The 22,475-nt window shown below is 49.8% G+C and overlaps 2 protein-coding genes across 13 annotated transcripts in view; one reads left to right on the forward strand and one right to left on the reverse strand.

Annotated features, from left to right (window-relative positions):
• OPCML (opioid binding protein/cell adhesion molecule like) overlaps positions 1-16,823 on the forward strand; it is a 294,773-nt gene extending 277,950 nt beyond the window's left edge. For 4 of the 7 annotated variants that reach the window (XM_039722103.1, XM_039722098.1, XM_039722099.1 and 1 more), the window contains 5 exons: positions 2,848-2,973; positions 3,256-3,402; positions 3,482-3,602; positions 3,999-4,150; positions 13,966-16,823. In XM_039722103.1, coding sequence (XP_039578037.1) covers positions 2,848-2,973; positions 3,256-3,402; positions 3,482-3,602; positions 3,999-4,150; positions 13,966-14,066 — 647 coding nt within the window. In that variant the 3' untranslated portion in view covers positions 14,067-16,823. The remainder of the gene's footprint in view (positions 1-2,847; positions 2,974-3,255; positions 3,403-3,481; positions 3,603-3,998; positions 4,151-13,965) is intronic. The other 3 variants (XM_039722104.1, XM_039722100.1, XM_039722102.1) reach the window with 1 other exon arrangement.
• A 2,744-nt stretch (positions 16,824-19,567) lies between these two features.
• Positions 19,568-22,475, reverse strand: part of LOC120508459 (protein CEPU-1) — a 356,395-nt gene continuing 353,487 nt past the window's right edge. For all 6 annotated transcript variants that reach the window (XM_039722093.1, XM_039722094.1, XM_039722097.1 and 3 more), the window contains one exon: positions 19,568-21,310. In XM_039722093.1, coding sequence (XP_039578027.1) covers positions 21,210-21,310 — 101 coding nt within the window. In that variant the 3' untranslated portion in view covers positions 19,568-21,209. The remainder of the gene's footprint in view (positions 21,311-22,475) is intronic.

Consider the following 22,475-nt stretch of genomic DNA (forward strand, 5'->3'; position numbering starts at 1 on the left):
CACTGGCACGTGCCCAGGGCCCGTGGAGAGCGTGGATTGGCGCACCAGGCAGTGCAGGTCTCAAGTGGTAAAGGATGGAGATAAATCACGGGCTTATTGTTATTGAATTTAGTGGCATCGCTTTCACATTCAATTTCTCTCGCCGGCTTTCCGAACAAACAAGAAATTACAGTGCAAATGTATTTTTTGGCTTACCAAACCTTATGCATTAACTTCCCTGTGATTAATATTACGCAGGGCTGACGAAACCCTCTGCGCGCCGCTCGTCGCTCCGGTGAGACCATGCCGCTTGTCGCTTCCTCGGGATTTATTCTTTATTCCATTTGCTTATAATTGAAGACTTCTGCAAGGAAGGACTATGGATAAAAGGGGATAGAGATGGTGTTCTGCCCTGTTTTTCTCACTGCAGCTGTACAGAGCAGAGGGAGGGAAATGTAGAGAACCAAAGGTAATTTAGGGAAAGGATGCTGTCAGCAGGTAAAGGACTAGGAACAGCAACCACAATCATGCTGGAGGGCTGCAAGGCTGCCTGACTTGTGAGGGGACCAAAAGAAACCTGTGGGGGGTTGGGAGAGCCTTTGGATTCCACCCCCAGCACCAATCCCAAGCTGTCACCACTGTGACACAAGGCAGCTTTGGTGGGATGTGCTTGTCAGGGCAGCCATGCCTTGGCCATCCCTATCTCATGGTACTGACAGAGTGTGGCTGCAGGCTGGCTTTATCCACATCATGTTTGCCACCAAACTCACCCTGCCTGCATCCTTAAATCCCCCTACTTTCCACCTGCTCCTCCTGTGGCAAACCAGTGTGTCCTTGAGACAGCATCCTTGACAGCCCAGTCAGTGGGATCTATAAAAATGTAATCAAGGTCCTTTGATGTCCTTCTCCAAGTCCTGGTAACCTCATAGGCAACGATCGCAGTCACAGGTATTGAGCTGCCCAGTGGAGTCCCCATGCTGTCCATGGGTGTCCCTCTGCTGCATGTCCCTGCTGGCTCACAGGGGCATTCCTGATTGGATTAGGGCAAGCAGTCGAAGCACAGCCGTGCTTCCCTGGCCTCTGGATGTTCAGGAAATGCAATTCCCCGCTGTGAGACCTGCTGGCTTGTCTGTGTCAGCATCCTTTGCTAAGGGAAGGGCTTTCAGGCCGATATGTGGGTTTGTATGGCTTGGGGTTTTCCAAATGGGAGCACTGAGACTGTAGTGGTTATGGGTAGTGGTAATTTTTTCCACAGGAGTGAAAGTGTTTCTGTTCCCAGGAGGGGGACAGGCTCACATCTGTGCCCAGAGCACCAGTTTCTGCATCTCATTTTGTACTTGTGGTTTGGGACTCAGGGAACAGGAAAGGGATGTCAGCCTTGAACTGGAGGTGTCTGGGAGGGCAAGGATGGAATGATGACTGTGATTTTGCTGATGCCCTGCATCATACACCATTGCTCTAGTCCAGCATCTGCAGGCAAAATCACACAAGGAAGAGACAGGCTGCCATCTGGAGCAGGGGTGGCATCCCAAGGTCTCAGCATCCACTAACGATGGTGATGTCATCTCGGACCAAAACTGCTCATGAGGAGGGCTGGTTTGCAGGCTCAGGAGCAGATAAAAAATGCTCCAGTTGTGGGAAGTTTTGTCCTAGATGTTCTTGTAGTTTTCAGATGTTCCTGGTACCAGTTTGAGGAGCTGTTAGGAGGGGAGAGGTGCAAGGATGCTGGTAATATGGATTAGTGTTATCTTGTCTGAGTGAGGAAGGGCCATTTACAGCCTTCCTGCAGCTCATTGTGGCTGCGCTGTCGGAGTTGGCCGGTTCTGCTCCGAGCGTTAACTACGTTTTCCAGCAGTTGCCGGCACACACTTTTCATTTTTGGATTGCTGCTTTCCCCTGAAGGACTCAGACAATCTCCCTCTGCTATAACAGACTGTACTTCTATATTAATGTGTCAAGTTGCTGGGAAATTTACTGCTTTGCAGAACCCATAGGGCTGCAGAGCCCGCACCGCATCTCTGCCATGGCTCATCCTACTGTGCCGCCTCTCCCACGCCAGGAGAGAGGAGAACCTCCCTGGGAGTGTGAGGAGAGCTTCCCTGGGGGTGCGAGGAGAGCCAGGCAGCCCCACTTTCCCTTGCAGGCAGTGATGGTGTTGGCCACAGTGGGTTTCGGGTGATTATCCTGGAATCCCAATGCTGTGGGAGAGCCCTGGGTGCAAGGGTTGGGCATCAGGTGCCACTTGACCTGGGCTTTCAGCATGTTGTGTGCTTGGGGAGGGGGCACAGGGCATTCTTTCTGGCATTGTAGGTATGGTGTTTCATTTGGGGAGGGTTGTTAAATATAGCCTCATTTACTCCCTGGGGTGCAAACCCTTTAGGGGGTTGTGTCCGACAGCCCAGAGTGCCAGGCAGCAGCATCGGCAAGTGAGCTTTAATTGCTTTTTGCCATGGCCAGGGATATTTATGGGTACAGAGATTGCCAAGTTATTTATTAGATGGAGTATCTGGGGATAGAGTAATATAAATCACCCTGGCCAGTATTGAAGGAGCAGACGCTCAGTAATTTAAACAGCTTTAATAAATATGCTAAAATATGAGCCTTGTCACAGGCCATAACGAGAGCTGGTTATTGGGGTCTCAGCCGTGGAGTGGGGGGGCTGGCACAGTGATGGACCCCTCCACACCCCACATCTATGCTTGGCTCCAGTCCAAGATACTGGTTTGGAGACATGGAATTGCTGACTAGACAAGGCAATGGAGGGGACACCAGCATCACACAATGGGACAGGTCTCATGATGGGCCTTCCAGTTGTGCCTGGCAAGCTGGTGTGTTGATGATGCCTTTGGTGGCCTTTATGTCTTTCAGTGCCCCCCCAGATTGTCAACATCTCGTCGGACATCACCGTGAACGAGGGCAGCAGCGTGACCCTCATGTGCCTGGCCTTTGGGAGACCGGAGCCCACCGTCACGTGGCGGCACCTCTCCGGGAAAGGTGAGCCCTTCCTTGGTGGAAGAACTTCCTGGGTCGGAGGAGGGACCATGCTGGCCTGTGTGGGATGCATGGTTGTCCCTATAGAGGTGGTCAGGGTGGCATTAAGGTGACTCACAGTCAGAGGTGCTGATATTTTGGTGTGACCTGGGATGGGGCTGAGGATCCTTGTCAAGTGCTTCCTGGGTGAAGGGGATGCCAGATGCCCAGACAGGGGGTGTCGGGGGAGGGGCACAGGGAAGTTCCTGATGTTGGTGTCCATGGGTGACGGTGCCACACGTTCAGTACATCCCCCAGGGCAGACCTTTGTGAGTGAGGACGAGTACCTGGAGATCACGGGCATCACACGGGAGCAGTCCGGGGAGTACGAATGCAGCGCCGTCAACGACGTGGCCGTCCCGGACGTGCGGAAAGTCAAAGTTACCGTCAACTGTGAGTGCAGGGCACAGGGGAATGGTGGGGGGGAATGGGTGCACGTGGCCCAGTGTGACACAGCAAGATGTCTCTGCAGACCCTCCGTACATCTCCAACGCCAAGAACACGGGCGCCTCGGTGGGCCAGAAGGGCATCCTGCAGTGCGAGGCTTCGGCCGTCCCCGTGGCGGAGTTTCAGTGGTTCAAGGAGGACACCAGGTGAGGGGCTGCAGAGGGGGTGGAGGAAGGGAGGGTTGCCACCGCCTTGGGGTGACACGGTGAGGAGGTAGAGGCGGGTGACAGTGTCTGAGGCTGTCATGTGGAAAAAGGCTGGGATCAGCACTCACCACTCATTATGGTGGGTGCTCAGCTAAGGGCTGAGGAAATCCCAGAGCTGTTTCTCCCAGGGATGGCGGCTGTGGGACACATGGGTCAGGCTGGGTTATGGGAGGGTGGATGGAGGGTGGAATGGAGAGTTTATCTTGCACAAGTCCAGTGGGGGAACATGTGGGTGCATAGTGGTGTTGGCTGGTGGGAAGCAAAGTAGTGCCCAGGGAGGGGTAAGATCCACCCCAGCCCAGTTCTCCCAGCACTGCTATCCGTGTTTCCCTGCAGGTTAGCAAACGGGCTGGAGGGAGTGCGGATCGAGAGCAAGGGCCGCCTGTCCACGCTGACCTTCTTCAACGTCTCGGAGAAGGACTACGGCAACTACACGTGCGTGGCCACAAACAAGCTGGGCAACACCAACGCCAGCATCATCCTCTATGGTAGGTGCCGGTTTTTTGCAGTAAGGTGAGGTGACAAGGAGGAATAAGAGGAGAGTGAAGAGGAGGCATTTGGAGAGGAGGAGGATGAAGAAGAGGAAGAGGAGGAGGAGCATGAAGAGGAGTTTGAAGATCATGATGAGGAGGATGAAGAAAAGGAGGCTGGAAGATGGCCAGTGGTGGAGTGATGGAGCAGAGCTGGCTGTATTTGGTGTTCCTGGTCCATCGAGGTGCCAAACAGCACAAACCCCGAGCAGTGAGGTCCTGCCAGAGAATGTCCAAAGGATGAGATCTGTATCAGCCCGACACTGGGAGCACAGCACAGTTGGCCACAGTCGGCTGAGCCCTGTTGTTGCTGGAGCAGGGGTGAGGAGGGAGCCTGGGACAGGTGAGAACACACTCTGGGTGCATGGTGTGGGGTTTTCCCTTGTTTGCTACTGGCAGGACTGCCAGCAGTGATCACATTGTACTAGCAATAGCAGGATGGGTGACATCAGCCTGGGTGATTCAGGTGGCCAGGGCAGGAAGGTGTTTGAGGAATGGTGTCATCAAGGACAGCTGTCACTGGGTAAGGTGGCGTGTACCTGTGGCATGTCCCTTTGACATTGTGACAAGCCGAGAGAGCTATCATGATCCAAGGGAGGACAGCAGGAGCCTGCCTTCCCCCAGCAGCAGGGAGGGGATGGAGGTCAGGTAGCAGGCTCAAGGAGACGTTGAGAGGGACAAGAGTTTCCACACCAGCTTGGACTTTGGATGGGTAGACACTGTGGAGGGGACCTGGGGGGTTCTTGGTGTTTTGGGGTGGTGGGAGTGGCACATCTTTGGCTTTGGTTGTGGGACTGGCTGGCCCCTTCAGGAGTTCTCTGCTCCATTCTCTTCTGTTGTGTTCTGCAGGGTTGTGTTTGGGTAGGGGCTAGTCCAGGCCTTTCTATTCTAACCAGTTCTCCTCTGCCCTGGCGTGATTTCTTCTCTTTGGGTCCAAGCTCTGGGTTCTGTTCCCTCTCCACTGCTCTGTTCTGTTCTCTTCTGTTTTACCTTTTTGGTGAAGAAATTTTCCCAATATCCAGTATAGTGCAGTATAGTATAATAGACTATATATAATACAATATGATACAAATACAATGTAGTACATATTATTAATAATAATGAAACATCAATAATAAATATATATAGATGTGAAAACAACTGTTATTCATATATTTAATAATAGTGTCTTGTTGACACATATTATTATATATAAGCATATTATTCTTTATTATATATTATGTATTGTACTCATAGTATATAAATTATAGAATATCTAGCATACATTATTAGTTTTTACATAGTACAATATATAACTTACAATGTATATGTGGTATTTTATATATATATGTTTTTGGGGTGCAGGAGTTACAGTGGCAGTGCTGAATTGATGCTTGGATTTGATGCTCTTAAAGGTTTCTTAAAGGTCTCTTCCAACCTTGATGATTCTATGACTGTATATAGTAAATATTGTATTTATGATATTTAGTACATAAATAAGTACATTAAGTTTCCAATCCAGTTTTCCCAATATTCTTTTTTTTTGTCTCCCTATCCTGCTGGCACCCTTGCACTTACTCTTTCTCTGATGTGAGACAAAATAACATCACCTAAGTCTTTTTTCCATTACTTGAAACCAGACTAAAGAAAAAGTCGCAGTGGAGGTAACTCCCTGCACTCAGAAGGGGACTGGATTAGGGATTTTTGGTTTTGTTCCAAGCTGTTACGTGGTTATCTTTTATTTGACAACATCTGTTTTCGGGCATTTTTCCTTCTCTCAGCAGATAGTGTTGCTCTTTACACACTCCTCCTGTGACAGCACAGCAATCCTCTCACAACGGTTATTAATTGATGCCAACATGCAGAGAAAACAAAATTTCACCTTGTTTTAATAAATTAATCCCACAAACACTTCCAGCAGGCTGAAGTGAAGTACATTAGAGGTGATTGCATTGATGGCAAAACAGTAATATTAAAAATCATCCATAAAAAGTGTGATGTAGGAGCCCAGTCCTGTGGCTCTCCCTGCTTTGTAGCAACTCCTGCTAGTAATGGTCTGTTCAGTGGAATACTAATATTCCTCTAATCCTTGTTTTATATAAGGAAGATTAGGAAAGAAAGCATTAGGAAGGAAAAGTTAAAATTTAAAATGTTTTGTTTGTTTTCATGTGGGTATTTAGCTGCACCAACACTGAAGCCTAAATTTGTCTTTGAAAGGATATTGGCACATCCTTTGGATATTGATGTGTGAAGACTCAGGATACCTAAAGTTATTTCAATTTCATAACTTTTAATGGAGAAAAAAACATTCATATTCTCTTTCCCCCCCATTTTTCAAGAGTGTATTGAGTGAAGCACACAGGAACAGTCAGGAGCAGGCCATGGAGTGAGCTCAAAAAGGAATTTAAGCAGGTGGGATTCCATCCTTCCTCAAGGATTGCGCTTTTTTCATTTCGTGAACATGTTGTGAAATTCAACAGCTTGTCTGTCAAAGCTGCAGCTTCTTGGAAACACAGGGGAGAATGGAAAAGATGGGCTCTGTGAAGAGCTTCTATTTGGGTATGTGCGTGGTGTTTCTTGGACAGTCTCTACCAGCCTTTGCCAAAGGGGAGAGGAGCACAAGTGGTTGGAAATCTGCTAATTCTTTTATTTAAAGATTTCGTGTCTGGGTTCACTTTTTGATGAGCATGTTGCATTTTGTACTTGCTATTTATATATGGAGATGGGGAAAAAAAATCACCCAAACCTGGATCTTTACATCTCTTTTAAATGCAGCGTGTCCCTCAGTCACCAAAGGAAATTCCCCCAAGCCCCCATTCCAAACTGGGAGCTCTGGGACCTTTTATTGGCCCTTTCCATTGAAGAGCTATTGGAATAAAGAGAGATGTAGATGTTTTATAAAAGATGCCATCTGCATTTTTCCAATGTTCAGGGTCTCATTTCTAGTATGTAATCTTTTTGATTGATGATTGGGTAAGTTAACTGAAAATAAGTTAAAATACCAAGTGTTAGATGTGATTTAAACCAATTATTCTATGGAGAGATAAAATCTTTTCATGCTTTATTGTGCACTCTCTTAAGAATCAGCAGCTTCAGACTAAATACATAAAAGCAAGGGAAAGCAATTATGTCTTTAAGAATAAGAGCCCTGATTCAATATTTAAAGACTGCTTGACTTAAAACACTTAAAACACAAGTCATAGAATCACAGAATAGTTTGGGCTGGAAGGGACCTTAAAGCTCATCCAGTTCCACCCCCTGCCATGGACAGGGACATCTTGCACTATCCCAGGTTGCTCCAAGCCCCATCCAACCTGGCCTTGGACACTTCCAGGGATCCAGGAGCAGTCACAGCTTCTCTGGGCAACCTGTGCCAGAGCCTCACTACAAATATTTGAATTTTGCAAAAAGAGAATCAATGCAAAACATATGCAAAAAAAAAAAAAAAAAAGAGTGAGAAATAGCATCTTTGCCCTGTTTACCTATTGCTGTGGAGTGTCTGTGATTGCAGTGATTTTCTGTGTTTATTTGTGCACACAAACCAGTAATCTGACAAAACTAGGAGATATTAGGAGTGGAAATTAGTAAGGAGAGGAGAAGGAGGCAGGGCTGTATTGAGGGAGTATAAATATCTGAACCAGGTCTTTTGTACAGGAGAGAAAGTAATTACCCCACATCTACTTTTGTACATCACAGGAACTTCGAAGGGCAGGTGAATCTGTCCAACTGCTCTTTTGTGTCTGCCATCAGCAATGCTTTTCAGGTCAAGGGAGCAGCTCACACCTCATTTCATCATTCTTCAAGTTGCCACCTGCCATTATTAATACCCCACAAAAAGGCTGAGATATGTAAGCTCTGTAGTTGCTTCCAAAGAGTCTGGGAATTGCAATCCCCAGCTTTATTTTGCTTCAGGAATGTGCTGGTGGACAGCTCAGGGATTGGTGGTCACACATTGCTGTGCCATGGTGTCACAGCTGGCCCAGCTGGAAGCTGTGGACAGGACAGAACACTGTTGGGTGGGGACTTACAAAGGCTTCCATTCTCTTTGGTCAACAATAAAATGATTTTTTTTTTCCTGTTAATTGAGTGGATTATGCTGTGTGGATGTTCTGGGTGGGATCAGGGCAGATGTCCATCAGGTGCCTGGTGCTGGGGCTGGCTCTGCTGGTGCCTCATGACTCTGGGCTGAGCCATCCATCCCCTCAGCATCTTCTGCTCCGAACACCCCTTGGGAAATGCCAACTCTTCTCTGGAGCCAGGCTGGGAGAGCTGGGAGTGTTCACCTGGAAGAGAGAAGGCTCTGGGGAGACTTTGGAGTCCCTTCCAGTGCCTAAAGGGCTCCAGGAGAGCTGGAAAGGACTAATTCATAGGGTTAATTTGGGTTATTTGGTCAACTAATTGGCATTTGGGGTTACCTGGGACAGACTCACTTTCTGTAAAGTACTTTATGGTTACTTTAGATCGTTGGGTTACTTTGGCTCAGTCAATTAACATTTGGGGTTACTGTAGATCGTTGGGATTACTAGGGGTCAAACTTGTTCTGGGCAGAGCACTTTGAGGTTACTTGAGGTCAACCACTTAATATTTGGGGTTACTATAGGTCATTTGGGTTACTAGAGGTCAAATTTGTTCAGTGTAGAGCACTTTGAGGTTACTTGAGGTCATTACTTGAGGTCAACCAGTTAATATTTGGGGTTACTATAGATCATTTGGGCTACTATAGGTCATTGAAGGGGTTACTTGAGGTCAACTAGTTCATATTTGGGGTTACCAGAAGTCAAACTTGCTCTGTCCAGAGCAATTTGAGGTTACTTAAGGTCATTGGGGGTTACTATAGGTCATTGGGGGTTACTTGAGGTCAACCATGTAATATTTGGGGTTACTTTAGGTCATTTGGGTTACTAGCGGTCAAACTTGTTCTGTGCTGAGAACTTTAAGGTTACTTGAGGTCATTGTGGGGTTATTTGAGGTCACCCAGTTACTCTTTGGGGTTACTTGAGGTCAAACTCACTCTCCACAGAGCACATTGAGGTTACTTTAGGTCATTGGGGTTACTTGAGGTCAACCAATTAACATGGGATTATCTGAGCCTGCATTCCATCTCTGAGGACCATGCTGGGCTTCGCTGAGTTCAGCCATTTTTCTTGTTCCAGTATTTGAGGGCACCAACTCCAGCAGTGACACCAGAGCTTGGACCTGGGTTTGTGTCTGTGCCAGGACTCCTTCTGTTCCATTTCACACCAAGGAACCCCGTGTGCTGTTGCTGTGTCACACCTGCCCACCATAGTGGCAGTGTTGTGTCAGTCCCACCCTCACCCCAGCTTGCCTGGTGACTTCAATTTCCTTTTCACCATGAGTTGCTCATGCCAGGCTCCCCGGCCCTTCCCTCTGTCCCCTGGTCCTGACTCTGCCTCCAAATTCCATCCCCCCCATTCCTGTGAGCACCTGCCCCTCTTGGCCTGTCTGCACATAAGCTCCTCCTGCATTCAGTTTTTTTTTGGGGAAAATATAGATCCTGGGGATCTGGAGCAGAACAAAGCTCTCCAGCTCTGCCTCTTCTGGCTGGTACCCCTGGGTCTCTGTGTCCCTCTGTCCATACTGACCTTTTCTTTCTGCAGCTGCAGATCTGGTGAGATGTTTCAAAGACACCAATGTAGCTTGAAACCTTAAACAAGGCTTTATTAGACAATCGTTAACATGGTACGTCACCCAGGGTTAAACTTTAATCATCATCAACACACAAGTAAATAATTAGTCTTTAATAAACTTGGCCTAAATTAGCTGTGAATCTCAAATAGGAGCACTTTCATGGGGGGCAGAGGTTGTGCCATGGCACTGTGGTTTGGGCAGCTTGGGAGGTGAGGGCAAAGAGCTTCCTTTATGTCTTGGTGAATGAAGCCAGAGCTGACATGGGATATCTTCTTTTTCCTCAGTATTTATCCGTGTTCTCTTCTTCTCCATCTTCCTGTGAAGGGATGAGGGACAGCTCCCTCTTCTTCACTGAATTGTTACGTTTTGTAGGGTTTTTCCCAGGACATTCCCTGTTATCCTGTGGGGTTACTTTGCCTTCCCATACTATCTTCTCTACCTACTATACATGTATTTTTTTTCTTTTTCCACTTTCATTTCCACTTGGTCCCTGTAGTTCATATGTGCAGTTGTCTTCCTGTGTTTGGTACTTTGTGTTTTCCCTTAACTATTAATGAAATGCCAATTTCTGACTTTGCCATTAGATGCTGTAAACAATCCATATATTACACTATGCTATAAAATGCTACCTACAGTCACTGCTCACATTACCATAGTGTTCCAGGCTCTGTGTTTGTGGCAAGCCTTAGGTCTTGCTCAACTTTTGTCTCCTTTTTGTGTGCAAGAAGCCACCACTTTTTGTTCCTTGCTCTGCACTGGGTGGCTGTTCAGTCACAGGGGTGAACACCCCTGTTGGAGTCTTCTTAGAATCATAATTTGAGTCGGAAGGGACCCTTTAAAGGTCATTTAGTCCAACCTCCCTTCAATGAGCAGGGACAGGCCTTGAAGGACCATGCAGTTACCTGAGGAATAATATCAGGAACTATCTCATCCCGGGGAGGTTGCCAAGACTTACTGTAGGTGCTTCTGCTCCTACTCAGACATGAGTAACTGGACAGGCTTTCCCCCAGCAGGTCTCCCAGACTTCCTTCAGTAATTCCTGTCCTCAGATATGAAGAATTGGACAGGCTTTCCCCCATCAGCTGCTGTTGCAGACCATGAGAAGAGAGAGGAACTGTTGCCTTTTCCTGAGCCCTCTAGGAAAGAGAGGCTCCAGCAGCACCCTGAGCATGGGCACGTTCCCTTCCTCTTTCTCCTGAGTCCTGAAAATGAAAAGCAGCAGAGACATATTCTAAATTCTTCATCTCCATGTGTCTGTGTCTCACCTGGAGAAGGGTGAATGTTGCAACAAAATGGAAGGAATGAAGTGGAAGTTATGGGACTTCTGTCCTGCACAGAAAGAAAGCAGGAAAAGAAAGTAAAAGCTATTTTTTGGTGCATGTGGAGGGACTGCTTGGCTCTGTTAACATTTGTGTTATTCCCATGGCTCACACTGGCGTTGTGAGTGCCTCCAGCACAGGTTAAGAAAATCTATTCACCACAGATCCACTGATTCCTTCTGACCTTTGTATTCAAGATCTTAGGAGAGAAACAAAATCCCAACCTTGCCATCTGTACTCAAATGAAGGTCTCAAAAAATCTAAGATTGCCTCAAGGAGAAGGAATAAAATAGCCAGGCAAGGAAGAAAATAGCCAGAAAAATGGACACAAAATAAATCAAGGGGAAGAAAACTAAGAGCAAGCAAAAATAAATAACTGCAATAATAAATAAGCTGAGTAGGGGCAGTCAGAGTCCAGGTGCACTCACACCTTAGTGCCCAAGCTCTGGGGTTTGAGGAAAGCAGAACAAAAATATTTGCTGGGATGGCAGGGCTAGGGAGCCTCAGCTGAGTTCTCTGCCTGTCCCAGTGGGAACTGTCCCTTTCCCACAGAGAGTGACAGTTCAGAGAACACACAGGAGTCACAGGCAGCCTGTGATGAAATGAGCCATCTGCCCTGATTTTGTGATCGTATCTAATTACTACTTTATTTTGTCCCTGTATCTTTATTCTTGTCTCTTCTGTAGAGTATCTTTACAATCTTTACAAGGCCAAGCTGTCTGATACCAGAATACATTATTCCACAGTAAAGAATACATTTAAGAGAAAATGTTTGTTTTATTTTTTTCTAGTAAAGACCCAGCATTTTTATTTTTATTTCCTCTCTGTATTAGGTGACTTATCTATTTGGGAGCTCTCCAACTCAGCCACAATGCAATTGCTTTAGGATAGATTATGAAATTTCTAAAAGTGTCATTAAATCAAAGCCAATAACCAGTGCAGAACTGTGAACTAGAAAATAGTGATAAGAATTAGTCACACATTAAAATCCAGACCTATAGAGATGCTAGAGAAAGGCACCAATTTAGCAGTGTTTGGGCAGGTGTAAATACATAAAAGTTTAAGGCTAATCAGCATGTAGAATTACATCTACAGAAATTTTCACTAGTTTTATGATTTTGGATGATGTGCTGAGCTGCTGCCATTGGTTTGAGGGGTGAAAAACAAAGAAGAGGGAGCAGTAATAGGTCTGAGGAAAACCAAGCTAAGAAGCTCTTTCAATTCTACCTGCAAAGCCTCTACCTGCCCCTAACAAATGTGGGTTTCCACTTTTTATATCACAAGGTCTATTCAGCAAGGAAATGTCTGATTATGGCATAGTTCTACCTCTCTTGGATGATCATGTGCTCTTATAATCAATTTTGTTTGAGCATGGGCATGACACAGCTTCTTTCTCATCACTCAATCTTCCCATCATTTCCTTCACCTTCTGGCAGTGCTTGGATTTAACATCTCAGACTCTCCTTTGCCTCTTCCTAAATTAAGATAAATGCTTACAAAAAAAATCAGTAGATAAAAAGACAAGGAATGACACCATACTGAGGAAATTATTGTAACTGGATATGATTTCATAGAATCACAGAATGATTTGGGTTGGAAGGGGCTACAGGAGAGCTGAGGAAGCACTTTTGATAAGGGCATCAACAAGAGGGAATGGATTTAAACTGAAAGAGGGTGAGTTTAGATACTGGGGAAAAAATTCTTCATTTTGAGAGTGGTGAGGCCCTGGCACACGTTGCCCAGAGAAGCTGGGGCTGCTCCATCCCTGGAAGTGTCCAGGGACAGGTTGGACAGGGCTTGAAGCAACCTGAGATAATGGAAGGGTTGCTGGCCCATGACAGGGGGTGGCACAAGAAGTTTTTTAAGATCTCTTCCAGCCCAGACCATTCTGGGATTCTATGATGAACCCATTCCAGGTGACTTCAGGCCTGAGAGCATGTTCACAAATGCATAAGAATCCCATTTACTTCACACTTCATCCTTGCCCTGACTTTTGATGCTAAGACAGCTAAGCACTTATTTCTCTATTTCTTCCCTTTCAGAATGCCAGTACTGGGACTCAGACCTGTGACTTCCCCAGATTCCTCTCCATGGCTGTGGGGAGTGTGGACAGACCCATGGCCCTGTGGCAGAATGTGTGGTGGCTGCCTCTGCTTCCTTCACTCTGCCCAGCTGTCTCAGCCCATACTGACTGGCCCATATGTGCCCTGCAGCCCAAATAAAAGCCCTAACAAAAAAAAAAACCAAAAAACAAACAAACAAACAAACCCAACTAAACTCCAGTTCCAGCAGTGTAATCAGATGATCAGCCTCCTCCCTCCTGACCTGCCTACCAAGAACCCCCCAGCACCCCCAAAAATGCTCCTGCACACCTGAGAATCCACATCTGGACAATGCCATTTCCTGAGCTGATGATCCTTTGTTACCAGTCATGAGTTGTGCCACTCCAGAGCACCAAGGCCTCTGATCCCAATGGCTCTCACGTGATTGTTTGCATCAGGACTCCCCAAGGAGGGCAACTTAAAGCACGGTGGGGCTGGACTGACACGTGCCCAGGGCATCCTTCTCCTCCTCCTCCTCCTCATACAAGGACTGTGCCTCCCTTAAGTGCTCCTCAAGACCTCCTCACCTCCTCCTCAGCACTCACAATGCTCTTCAAATTATGGACAAGTCCACCACCCCTCCAAGGGGGAACACAACACCGTGGTCAGCTTAGGGGTGGGATGTGCAGGGACAACGGGGAGGTGGGTTCCCTTTGCGCTGTCACATCATCTCAGCACTGGCCCTAACGCTCTCCTTTGTCTTCCTCCTCTCTCCTCCATACAGGGCCCGGAGCAGTGCACGATGGCGGCAACGCGGCGTCCCGGGTGGCCGCTGGCCTCTGCCTCTGGGCCACCCTCCTTGCTCGCCTCCTTCTCGACTTTTGATAAGGGAGCGGAGGGTCCCGGGAGGCCTCGCCGCACCTCTCCCCCGCCGCGGGCTCGGCTGCCGCGCCGCCCGGGGACTCCTCTCCATCGGACGGGCGATGCACCGGAGGACGGGCGGCGGTGCCGAGCGTCCGAGGATGGCCCCGTCTCCCACGTGCCGGGATCGTTCTCGCCGCCGGTTATGCTGTACAGACCCCACCACGTGCCACCAGACTGTCACCCGCCACCATCGCCCCGGGGATGTGGCCCAGCACGGACGGTGCCCCCTGTGGCTGCCTCATCTCCAACGCCAGGGGCATGGAGCCGTCGGGGCGGGTGCCGCCCAGAGCCTTCACCGGGATGTCCGTCTCGTCGTCTCACTAAGCCGCCTATGCCCAGAAAGACCCCAAGGTTGAAGCCTCCTGGCTCTGCCTTCAGCCCTCTCGGTCCTGAATGTCAGTTCTCGTCGCCAAAGCTCCTCCCTAAGCACCCCGATGTTGCCAGCCCCCCATCACCCACCTCTGCTCCTGACAGGATGCTCTCTGGCCCTTTGGGAGAGGGACACCCGATACAACCAGTTGTCCTTCAAGGGTCACGCACTTCCCACTACTCTTTATTCCAGCTGACATCGTACCCCTGTGCTTCCCACTAAAACCCCCTCACCTTCCTGAGGACATGAGGCTGCTCTCCCAGGAATGTGAGCCCTGGGGACTGCCACCAGCTCTCCTAGAAACTAGAGCCTTCTTGCTGCATTGGACAGCCAGGCCCTCACTCCTTGCTCCAGGTCCCTGCCCACTCTGCTGCTGCCCCCCTGATGGCAGGGGCTGCCCCATGGCTCTCACCTTGATGCTCTGCCAGCACTTTTTGGGGACATTTCTCTGGGCTTGTTTTCCAAGCACTTTCCAACCTGCATATCAAAAGCACAGCATCACCAGCGTGGGGCAGAGGCTCTGAACAACAGATCGAAACACCAGCTGACAAGGCCCTTTTGCTACAGCTCTGATGTTCATGACCGTCTGTATCTCTGCCCCTCATGGGGCCCTGAGCTGCAATGTTCTCACTCTGCCTGGTCTCACGCTCATCACGTGTCCCTGCCTGAGGAAAGTCTGATGTGTCTGACCCTGTGGAGGAGGACTGGGCTCTGTCAATTTGCTGTGCTGGCACAGCAGGGACAAGGATGGCTCCAACGCTCCCTGCTGCAACTTGCCTGTGACACCAAAATAGACACACCCAGACTCTGCCCTCTCTGCTTCTTCTAGCCACCCTGGGACCTGCCACCCATGGTGGCAGTAGTCATGTCATCTCCCCACATAGGAATTGTGCTCCTGATGGCCTCGTGCACCACGGACCCCCTTACCTGGTACATTGTGGCAGCCCTGAGCCTTCTTGTCACTCCATGGCCACCCAGGAATGCTTTGGTGCCACAGTCTGGGGATGGACACTCCCATCCTGCTCCTGAAAAGTCACATGTGGCACCAGACCCTATTGCTGCAACAGGGAGACTCAACTACAGCAAGGCACTGAGCAAGCACAGAGTGTCCCCTGTCCTGACCCAGCACCTCCCCGTGCCTTGTCCCTTCCTTCTCCCTCCACAAGTGAGATGACTTAAGAACAACGGCCGTGAACATGCTGTCGTCCCCCTGCAAACTCTGCTGCTGCCCAAACCTGCTTTCGTGGCTGCAAGGAAGCTGGGGTGCCAGCCCTCAGCACACAAGATTGAAAAAACACCCTGAGCCAGAGGCCATGATGGGCCACCACTGTGTCCTCTATGCAGCTGTGCCCATCCTCATCCCTGTTCTCAGTGGGCTGCCCAGGACCTGATACAAAAATCTCAGTGGATGCTCCTGCCTGCCCATCCTGGATGTTCAACACGTACCATGGCTGATTGACAAAATCTGCCTGGTCCCAGGCAGGGGCTGCCTGAGGTGCTGGCTTACCTGATGGACGGGGATCCAGAACTGACTGGGTGAGTCCGCGTCCTGCGGTCCCTGCGGTGCTGCTCTGCTTCTCCGCTGGCATCCAAGAAAGGTGGCACTGTCAGTGATCTGGGTCCTATCCCATGGCCCCAGGCATGTTTATCGCGTGGGGATGGCACTGTCTTCAGCCAGCACGGCAACACGCACATCCCTCCCCACATGCCCACTCCAAAGTACCGTGGGTGATGGAGACACCTTGCCCTGATGCCTTTACTGGTCCGCACTGCCCCACAACCCCATGCCCTTTCCTTGGTCAGCCCCAAATTTCTCTATCCCCACAGCAGAAATGCTGCAGAGTCACAGGGCAGGAGGCCACGGCAAATCAGAGAGTGGCGGTGACGAGATGCCACGACGCACACTGAGGCTGGCGGGCCTGGTGCCAGGGCTGCCCCCATCCCATCCTTGTCCCTGGGTTGGGTGGGCTCCCCTGTACCCTGCCGGGACGGCATTCGACTTTCTCGTGCCATGTAACGTGCCATTGTGAGGAACGTGTTGGCTGTCTGAGGCCGGCCCCGCCGCGGCTCTGCCAGGTGGCAGACCCATTTGTGACCACTGCTCTTCATGTTTGGATGCCCAGGGGGTGGCCGGGTGCCCAGGGCGGGGGCAGTGTGGCTCTTGGGTCTCTCCAGCTGATGGCCGTGATGGCCGGTCTTGAGTTTCTGTCGATCATTGTATTCCAAGGGTGGCTATACTACCTGAGATTTGTGCATGTTACATTGTAGTTGTAACCTTTTCTAATTCGGCAAGAATAAGAGATGGTTGTGATTGTGCAGTGTATCAATAAAGTTTGACGAACTTTGTACCTTCGGGGCTTTGCTTCACGGGTCCCGCACACCCCAGGGAAGGGATGCAGTGCTGGCACCTGCTGAGCTGAGCTGGGAGGGCTCCCGAGTGCCTGGGACCTCTGCCACTCCTGGGGTCCCACCCAGCACTTGGCTGGACTTTCTTTTGATTGTCCCCTGTGACAGTGATTCTTGAAGCACCACAGCTGGGGGCCTGCTGCTGTTTGGGCCACCCTTCACCCCATCCATGCATCTCCCCTGGGAATCCACCAGTGAGTCTCAGCTCCTGCCCACCTGTGTCTGCTGATGAGCGATGAGCACACACCTGTTGATGGAGTCCCTGCAGGGTAAGGACTGTCTTAGTTCTCATCACTCACCTACCTTCTGTGGAAGCAGCATGACTGGGGGCCACTTTTCCAAGACAGACATTCCCAGCATCTCCTCCGTCATCTTGCAACAATGCTCACTCTGACAACTAAATCTGCCCCCATGAAGGAATGTCTCTGCAGACAATGCACTCCCAAGGTTTGCTCCTGTCGTGATCTGGCAGTGTGTGACAGAGACCAAACGTCTTTGTCAAAGGACAAAAACCATGAGGACCAGGAACAGAAGACCCGTGACCCTCAGTGTCTCCCTGACATGGCTTTAATCTCAGCAGGCTGTGCCCATCACTCCCAGGGGATGCCTCACCTTTCCACACCATCAACCAGGAGAAAACATTCAACAAGCTCTTCTGGTGTGCGACCTGCTACCTGGAGGCTGGGGGCAGTGGGACTGTGACAGAGCCATCAGAATCTTGCTCACTTTGAGACCTCCTTCATCTTTCCCAACGTGGGAATGAAAAGCCCAGTCCCAAGAGTTTTCCCTGAATGCCACAACAAGCAAACAGCTCCATCCCAGCACTGCTATGAGCTGCTTTGACCTTGCACATCAGGAACACCTTTGCTGTCCCCCTCAAGTGACCCCAGCAGACAGGTAAGTGCTTCCCAAAACTCAACAACCTCCTGAGGGAAGGGATCTGGGGGGGATGTGTCACCTTGCCCACTTTTCTCGATGTCACCTGCAGTGAATCAAGCATTGGTGATGTCCATGGGAGACTCTCTGCTTTGAGCCTCTTCCAAAAACCCCAACCAATCAGGGAGCCAGGGCTGATATGATGTATCTACAGGTGCCACAAAGCAATACTCGCCCCTTGCATGTGGTCCCTGGGGATTCCAACGAAATCTGAGCTTCCCTAATGCTTCCCATCTTCACATGCCAGTTCTGCCTGATACTCAGTGCTGGACCTGCCTCCACTGGAGTGAATACCTGCAGATGCCCAAACACTCCTGCTCATGGCACATCCTCATGTCTCGTCTGCATTGTCCCCATCACAGAGCATGGGGAGGTGATGCAGCCCCTCTCTGCTCATGTGATACCCTCCATCTCCCTTTCCTGGCTTGAGAGGGATGTTTCTCCATGGCCCCCAGCAATTTCCAACCTGTGCCTAAGGACATGGACCTCAGCTGCTACATCCAGGGGGAGGGAGGGCATTTCAGACCATGACCTCCATCCCTCACCAGCACCAAGAGACACCCTTACCTATGTCAATAAATTATTACATAAACGCATCCATCGAACCGCCTCTCTCTCTTTAACTTCCTCTTTGTCTGCTACTTTGGCACTGGACTCCTGGCACTCCTTGATCTCTCCCCTAGAACACCAAAAAAGTTACAATTACAGAGAGGAGGTGAGGGAGAGAGCCCTGTTACCTCCATACCTATCCCTGGATCCCTCCCCATTAACCCCAAGCATCTGGGCATTGCCCCTCTTACCAGGTTTGCTCTACTGTGGCTGGCTAGTCCAACCTGGGAGTTGCAGGAGCTGCATTAAAGACCAACACCATCATCTCTGCCATCCTCACCCGGCTACCTGTGCCCCGCTGTCCTGTCCCCACACTCTCAGTGCCCTGTCCCTTACTTGGGATGTGCCACAAAGCCTGAGCATGGTTCTTCCCTTACCCCACTTGGACACTGAATGTCACACCTCAAAGCAACACCTTCCCATCTTTCTTCTCCATGCTTATCTCTTGGGTTCTATTATAGGGTCAAAAATTAAAAAATGCTCACAAAAAACTGTCGCGCCATCAACAGCAACCAACTTCTGATCCTGTAAATGTGTCAGGTGACCTGGAGAAACCGGCACCCTGGAGGCTACAGTTGAGGCTGAGGACCAAACTCACTAAGCAACCTTCCAGGATCACCAAAAAACAAGACACTGACCAAGACAAGGCTCCATGGACAGCAAAATGCACCTACACCCAAACAATCCTGCCATGTTTTGCCTGGATGCAGCACTGCATGAGGGACCCTGTTCTCTGCACCCACCTCTCATCGCTCTGTCCCTCCTTCCCACACAGGATTCGCTTCAGCTGTTCCACAAGCATCCCCAGCAATGCTGTGCAGCTGGGCTAGAGAGCCACACCTGAGCTTGGGGGCACTGAGTGGGGTCCTGAGCAGGGAAATTTGGCACAGCTGTGCCCCACACTGTCTCCATCTACTCACCAAAGCCTTACCTGTGACAGCATTCCTGCCGGGCTCATCAGTGAAATCCAGGGGTCATCTTTCCAATGCTCTCCTGGCCCATTGTATGACTTGGTGCTCCCATCTGCCACCCCCCTCCAGCATCCCTCCCCACATCCCTCCCCATTCCTGGTGGCGCAAGGGGAGAACGCGGAGTGGCCCTGGCCCCCGCGCCAATGAGCACCACAACCAGACGGAGCGGCCACATGGAACAATCGTTTTAATGGATAGGCAGAGAGAGCCCCCTCGCCGCCTGCCTGCCCGCGCCCGGGCCCCCCGCGTGCCCCCCGCCGCCGGCCGCAGGGAAGGAAAGGAAATTGAAGGAGGAAAACCAATTGCAGGAGAAACCCCCACTGAGATGGACGGCGAGGCAACAGGTCCTGCGCCTCGGCAGGGGCCGGTTGCTTCGTCTTCTTTTTCTTATTTCATTGTGTTTGGTTTTTTTTTTTTTATATATATATATATATATACACACTAAAAATATAAAACTGAGCTATATAGATCTCCCTCTGTCCCTCGGCTCACTTTATTCCACCGCGAAAAGGCCAGGGCCATGCGGCAAAAAGTAACAGAGAGGGGCCCCGGTCCCCCATGACCCTTTGTCCCCGGTGACCCGAGGGTGGAAAGGCGAGGGGGTTCAGGGATGTGTGGACCGAGATGCTTGTCTCGTTGAGAACTGATACACACCTAACTCCATATACAGCATGCAGTAATGGCAGCGGAAGGACCCTGCTGGGAACTGTGGCTAGAACTCTAACAAAAAAGAAAATTATATATATATATATATGTATATTTATATATACTGTATATATATATCCCATAAAAAGATTCAGTATCTCCCTCCACCTCAACGCGCGGCGAGTGTCGTCTGTGCCCTCGGCAGGAACTGTCCAGACGACCGCTTTTGGGCCGGTTTTGGGGGTGTTTCAGCACAGGACTTCTCCTCATCCTCCTCGCTGGGCTCACAAGCCTCCTTGGCTAGTCGCCTCCTCGGCAAACAAACTTCTCTCCGCTTGCTCCCCCTCTCCTGGATTGGTTTTTTTTCCTCTTTTTTTTTTTCCCCTTCTTTTTTTTTGCATTTCTGTTTTTTAGGAACTAAGAGTTCTAGGCTCATATCAGAAAATACAATTAATAAAATTAACCATGACTCAGAATCCCTTATCATTCACGATGTCCGCGGATGGTACAATGAAAGCGTGGCTCGACGCCGGTCTCCTTCCTCCCTTTCCTTTCGTGGTGGTGTGGTAACTGTTGAAGATCTATATATCTATACATATATATATGTACACATGGAGATATATATATATATGTATATATATTCTGAAACACAAATGGCGGCACAGTCCATGAGAAGACGGGGAAATCTTGGCAAAGGAGAAAACCGGTGTGTCTGGATGGATGGAGGGTCCCACGGGAGGGAGCAGGCGGGTGGCGGCAGTGAAGAGGACAGGGCAGGGGACAAGTGCCACACTCCGATGGCCCCGTCCATCCTCCACGCTGGCCCGTGGCAGAGAACAATGAAAATAGGGGGAAAAAGTTGTAGGAGACAAAAAAAAGAAAAAGGGGTGAAAAGAAAAAGACTCAGTTGCATTGCATCTTCAGCAGGAAGCCTTGGATTATTAATTTTTTCCTTTTTCTCTCCATTCCAAATTCCCGTAGTGTTTTTTTTTTTTGCATGTTTTTCCTCTCTCCCCCTCCCCCAGGTGGCCTGGCCGGATACTCTCTCAATTCTTATGATTATTTTCGGAAACGGTGAACACTTCTTCTTCTTTTCTTCCTCTCCTTTCTGCTTGCGCTCGCTGGCCGTGGTCGTCGCTGCCGCTGCTCCGCGGGCCGGCTCTCGGGTCAAAACTGGCGGGCGAGGTGGGCAAGCGGGAGGAGCAGCAGCCACACGCAGCCACTTCGCCGCCACGCGCCGTTGTTCCCGTCGTGCACTGCACCAGGGCCTGCAGGAAGGGACAGGAACGCCCGTGTGGTTGGTCACAAAGTCAACAAATAGCAGAAACCATGAAATAAAGATTAAAACCAAAATATATCACGCTATTTGGGGCCCCGGTGGTGTTACGCATGGTGGGATTGCTCTGAGAGTTCTCTGGGTGTCCCCTTCCATCTGTGCCAGCTCAAGAACATGGGAACAGCCATCTCTGTCCCCACAAATGCTGATTTTTGGGACAAGATCCTCTGCGGTCCCTTTTCAGGCTGAAGTCCCCATCCCAAGCCCACTTCCTGTGTATCACCACCATCCAACCTCCCCCAGTCCCCTTCACCCTCCTCCAAACTGGTCCCAGTTTTCCAGCCACACTGGTAGGGGAGATGACATTTTTTGCCCAGCACATTCTGCTCACCCCAGGGCAACCACCCTATTTTCCTCTAGTGTCTCTTGGGAGGGACAGTAAGCACCTGCCCACCTTGCAGAGACACTGCCAGCAGCACTACATTGAGGACTTGGTGTTTTGCACCTCTTCAGTGTCTCTGTGGGGCTCAATATGGGCCCAGACCACCTCAAAGAGATGGGATGAGGAGGGTGGTAAAGAAGAGCCAAGCCCACCCATCTTTGGGGACCACAAGAAGTGAAGAGTTCAAAGCTCACTGTGGGAAAGGATGTGGAGGGTGTCTTAGCCAATGGCTTTCACCAAAACACCACTTTTTTCATCAAATAGTTGGCCCAGGAGAAGACTAAGATGGAAAAAGACCTCAGGAAGGCATCCATGCTCATGTCCTGTGGAAGCAGGGCTGACCACAAGGTCTGATTCACAACTGCTTTTGAAACCCCAAGACATGTCCGCTCACTTCACAATCTGACTGGGGCACTGAGCATCAGTAACCATCTGGTTTCCCACCAGTAACACTCTCCAGCACATTCAGACACCTCACACCTCAGAAATCCAGGTCTCACACACTATCTCCACAGACATCTACAAGTCATCCCAAGGACTGACCACTCAACTCATCACAAATGAAGCCACTCCAAACTCAAGATGACACCAAGCCAGTTGGCCAGACAGTAAGATACGCAGCAGAGGGGTGGATGTCCTGGCCAGGAATAACACCAGGAGGGGGACCAAATGCCTGTCCACCCCTATCTCATCCCATAAAAAATGCACTAGAAGC

This window comes from Passer montanus, unplaced genomic scaffold (assembly GCF_014805655.1).
Source record: "Passer montanus isolate IOZ18808 unplaced genomic scaffold, ASM1480565v1 scaffold47, whole genome shotgun sequence".
In the NCBI taxonomy this organism is placed as follows: Eukaryota; Metazoa; Chordata; class Aves; order Passeriformes; family Passeridae; genus Passer; species Passer montanus.